Raw genomic sequence first — 4,493 nt, 5'->3', positions numbered from 1 at the left:
ACTATCAGGAAGTCCACAAACTGTAGTTAAAAGCCTTCAGCTGATCCAAAATGCTGCAGCCAGAGTTCTGATGAAAATGAAAAAGAGAGATCATATCTCTCCTATCCTGGCTTCTCCTCATTGGCTTCCTGTTAAATCCAGAATAAAATTTAAAATCCTCCTTCTCACATATAGGTTTCTTCCTGTTCAAAGGGAGTTTTTCCTCTCCACTGTCGCTACAAGCATGCTCAATGTGAGGGATTGCTGAAGAGTCAATGAGTCGATGCAATCAGCTGGTTTTCCTTAGATAGAAAACTTTTAATCAGTTTGACAGGATGATCTGGTTGAACTGTAAAGTGCCTTGAGATGGCATGTTGATAATTGGCGCTATAGAAATAAATTGAACTGAACTGAAATAATTGTGAACAAATTAAGTAATCGACTAATAATGAATAAAACATGCCTTTATCAGAAATAGTGACCCAATTAGAGCAGTAATTATATCAAAATTGTTTTAAATAAAATATGCAACAAATTTGCATTTAAGATAAAAATTGGAGGAAAAAAAATCAACAGATGAATTGATTTGCAAAATAATTATTAGCTGCAGCCCTAGAGTTTTCCTCTCCACTGTCGCTACATGCATGCTGGGTGCGAGGGATTGCTGAAGAGTCAACCACACAATTCCAGTGAATATCTACTGTCTCTACCAGCTCATCGCAGAGGATCGAATTAAGATGACATGTTGTGAATCGCTGATACATAAATACATTAAATTGAAATAAACAGGCCTGGAAGAGGCCTGTCCAAAATCGGCCCTACGAGGTCGGTTGCTGTCCTGCAGTTTTCCCTGTTTCACTACAGCTGATTTCCATTGGAAGCTGATTACCAGGCTTTTGCTGATATGTAATCATCAGATTCAGCTGTGCTGAATCAGGGAAACCTGTAAAACCTGCAGGGCAGCGGCCCTCGAGGGCCTAACTCTGGACATGCCTGGGCGGCTCAGACCTCACCTCACATCCAGGTTTTATCATTTCATTAAGAATCCTAGTAATGTTATCTGCAGCTAAAATGTTTACCTAAAGATACATCAGTTAGCACCTCGCTTTAACGCCGTTATCCGTATATAACTTCAGTCATCAACTGGAGAATGCTTGAGTGTGTTTATGATCTAAAAGTAAAGATAATGAACCTTATTAGGGCAGCAACTAAGGATTATTATGTAAATCGATTAATCTGTCGATTATTTTTTAGATTAATCAATTCATATTCCGACAGCAAAAGGTTGCTAAAAGAAGATTTTTTTACAGAATAAAACCAAGTAGAACTAAAACTTTTCCACTTGTGGATTTCTGGATAGATATTGACCGATGAAAAAGTTTTTATATCTATAAGTTTTTACAGTCTTGGTACAATTACTGCTCTAAGTGGGTCACCCTGTCACCTAAAGGCATGATTTAGAGTGTCTATATAGTGTCTATAATTGATTAATATGATTAATTGTTTCAGTCCTAAAACTCATCTACACCAAGACTTCTACCCGGCAACCGCAGGTCAATAAATCTCACAGCAAGCACGCTGGTGACCAGATATGTCAGCCTGAATGTGGAAATTAAAATCCTCATGTTGTTTTGAGCATTTCTCATGAAAAGTAGCAAAATGCTTGCAGGATTGTTTTCTTTTTGACCAGAGAACGGCGCTCAGCTGTTGACAGGCCTGACAAAAAGCAGCAAACATCAAGACATCAGCTCATAAACTCCAATAATTGTTTTCAGCTCTCCAGCCTGTCTGTTTTAGTCAGTGCCCAGTAGTCATGTTATCAGCTATACATACAAATGCTGGGTTAGCTTTCTCAGTGCTAAACAAACCAAAACAAACAATTTGAAGGACTGAAATCCCCCAGCTGTCTGAAACAGTTTCTGGGTAAAAACGTTGAAATCCTCAAACCAAGTCAGCCTAGTTAGCGGTGAAGCAAGCATGCTGGGAAATGTGTGGTCCTGTCTGAAAGGCAGAGGCGCTCAGGCTCCACCACCATCTTACCAAGCTCATGAGCAGTGGTGAAAGCAGAGGGTAAACCATCATCCTCAATCACAGAACAACTTCTCCTAGGGTCACACATGGTGCCGACGTCAGCCATCCCCAGAGTATCGCAGGTCGTGGCTCCGCAGAGATCCTGGCGACACAGAGACAAAGACGTTACCTCTGAAGAAGCAGAAGTTTATGATGTTAAATGTTCATAACTTCACTCAGTTTGCATCATTCTACAAACCACAGATGGACCAGATAGTTTCAGACACCAGAATTACATTTGTCTGACAGCAGAGGTTAGGACAGTTTCTTTTACCTTTAAAGGAAAAATCTGATCACATTCAGAAAACAAACTTCTGAAAGTTCTTTAAATCTGAAATGATTCCATCCTGTTCAATAAATGATCAGTGTTTTTAATTCAGAGTAATTTTCATGTGAATGTGCTTTACTGGAGGCATCCATGTTTGTCAAAGAACACTACTGCCACCTACTGGTTAGTGACGTCACGGTGCATTATCTGCTGTTGATCAAGTCCCAGTGCTGTATCTTGTAGTGGGAGAGTCTCTGACCGTCAGGGGATTTGCACATNGTGTTCACCTGGACAACAACCTGGACTGGAGACACAACTGGGAAGCCGTCTGCAAGAAGGGACAGAGAAGACTGGACTTCTAGAGGAAGCTGAGGTCTTTCAGAGGCTGCAGATCTTCTATCAGTCTGATCTCTGCCTCCATCATCATCATCATCATCATCATCATCATCATCATCATCATCATCATCATCATCATCATCATCATCAGCGCTAATGACTGAAAGAAGCTCAATCCGCTGATAAAGAAGGCCGGCTCTGTTCTAGGAACTCCTCTAGAAGTGAGCATCCTCTTCATCAGACTGTTCGACACCAACAGAGGCTCTTCAGTCAGAGGCTGATCCAGACAGACCTCTACAGAAGATCCTTTCTGACTATAGCTATCAACATCTACATTAATTGGTTTAAACAAGATTAATTATTGTAACATTTAATTTCATTTTGTGATAAATAAAGTATTGAATTGAATACAGGCACAAGCACAGACATTTTTTACATGTGCACGTCAAATATGCAGAGGGGCTAATCCACTGCCTTTAGATTCATTCTAATTCTAACCTTATCTCTAAGTTTTTTGTTATTTAATCTTCTTTTACTTCACTTCTGTTTAGTTTTATTTGTTCTCTTTCACAGAGATCCTTGGACCTTCATTGTCAGAAAAGGTTTTCCTTCTTCAGCTGTGGAGGATCATACAGTCTATCAAGGTAGAATTCAGCTAAAAACACTATCAAATAGACAGGAAATGACTGAAATATCTTCATGTTTAGAGAACTCTGATTATGATATAATACATTCTAAAATAAGAATATTAGTGATGAGCCCTCCAAAGCATGTTTTGCTGTTTTGAGCTGGAAACTTCTCTCAGATTAGGCAGTCTACATTTTTTCAAAACAAGCTATTTTAGCTTTCCACACCCCCATCCTTCTGAAGTCTGCAGCCCTACAACACAACCATGACAACCTGTTAGAGTTTTGAATGGTAACAGCTGGGATTAATAAGAAGATGAAGACCGACCTAGATCGATAGGCTTCTACAGACCCTTCTGTGCAGCCTATGTGATAACAACACATAGCAATAGCAGCTTGATCAGATGGGCGCTCATTCATTCAGTTATGTTTTCAACAAGGATATTATATATATCTTTATTTCTGGGAAATACAGACAAATCTCTCTCTAAACATCTCAACAAAGAGCACAGAGCATTGCTTCTAAAGATGAAACAATCCCATTTTTAAAGGCGCCTAGAAACCGTAGACCATAAACAACCTTTCAATCTATAAAGAAATATATCAACACCTCACATTTATCCTGAGCGGCTAATGGCATTTGTCTGCTGTATTAAACTGACCGGCCTGCTTCTAACTACGGTGGTTTAATCCTGGTTCAGAAATGACTCTTTGTGAAGCACAGAGTAGATTATCCATCTTCTAAAAACCAACTGCTTATAAAAACAGCTGAGGGCCAAATATGAGCTGCACTGCTTTTATGTTTCCAGGCCTTCTGGCTCAGCACCCACACACAGTAAACTTATTCTTAATATTTATTCTTATTTCTAACAGACAGTTGGTATCCATTCACTCTTCAGTCTAAGGTGTGTGAAGAAGCCTACTTTGTTCGCACCAATTTTGTGAAAGCAATTCTCTGAAATGCAAAACCTTCTGAGATTTAGCAGGTATATTTCCATCAAAAATAAAATAAAATCCTTCCACTGAGTCTTCAGGGGTTCAGATGAAGACAAAAATACTTTTGTCCAGTTGATGCAGCCATTAACAGAGCAGCTGCTGTTCTTAGCTTAGCCATGTAAAGGTCAGGATTTTAAAACTGAAAAGTTGGACACACATTAGCGACGAGGTGGAGCAAAGCAGTCAGAGAGGGTAAAGACATTTTTCTTTTTCAGTTT

General features: G+C 39.4%; 1 protein-coding gene across 1 annotated transcript in view; it reads right to left on the bottom strand.

Moving 5' to 3' along the window:
• The window catches only part of adamts15 (ADAM metallopeptidase with thrombospondin type 1 motif 15), a 31,312-nt gene that overhangs the window by 17,302 nt on the left and 9,517 nt on the right, over positions 1-4,493 (bottom strand). Inside the window, 1 exon segment of the mRNA XM_015398698.1 lies at positions 2,020-2,152. Within this exon segment, the coding sequence (XP_015254184.1) occupies positions 2,020-2,152 (133 nt within the window).

This window comes from Cyprinodon variegatus, unplaced genomic scaffold (assembly GCF_000732505.1).
Source record: "Cyprinodon variegatus isolate N-32 unplaced genomic scaffold, C_variegatus-1.0 Scaffold953, whole genome shotgun sequence".
NCBI lineage: Eukaryota > Metazoa > Chordata > Actinopteri > Cyprinodontiformes > Cyprinodontidae > Cyprinodon > Cyprinodon variegatus.
This window is presented reverse-complemented; position numbering and strand designations above follow the sequence as displayed.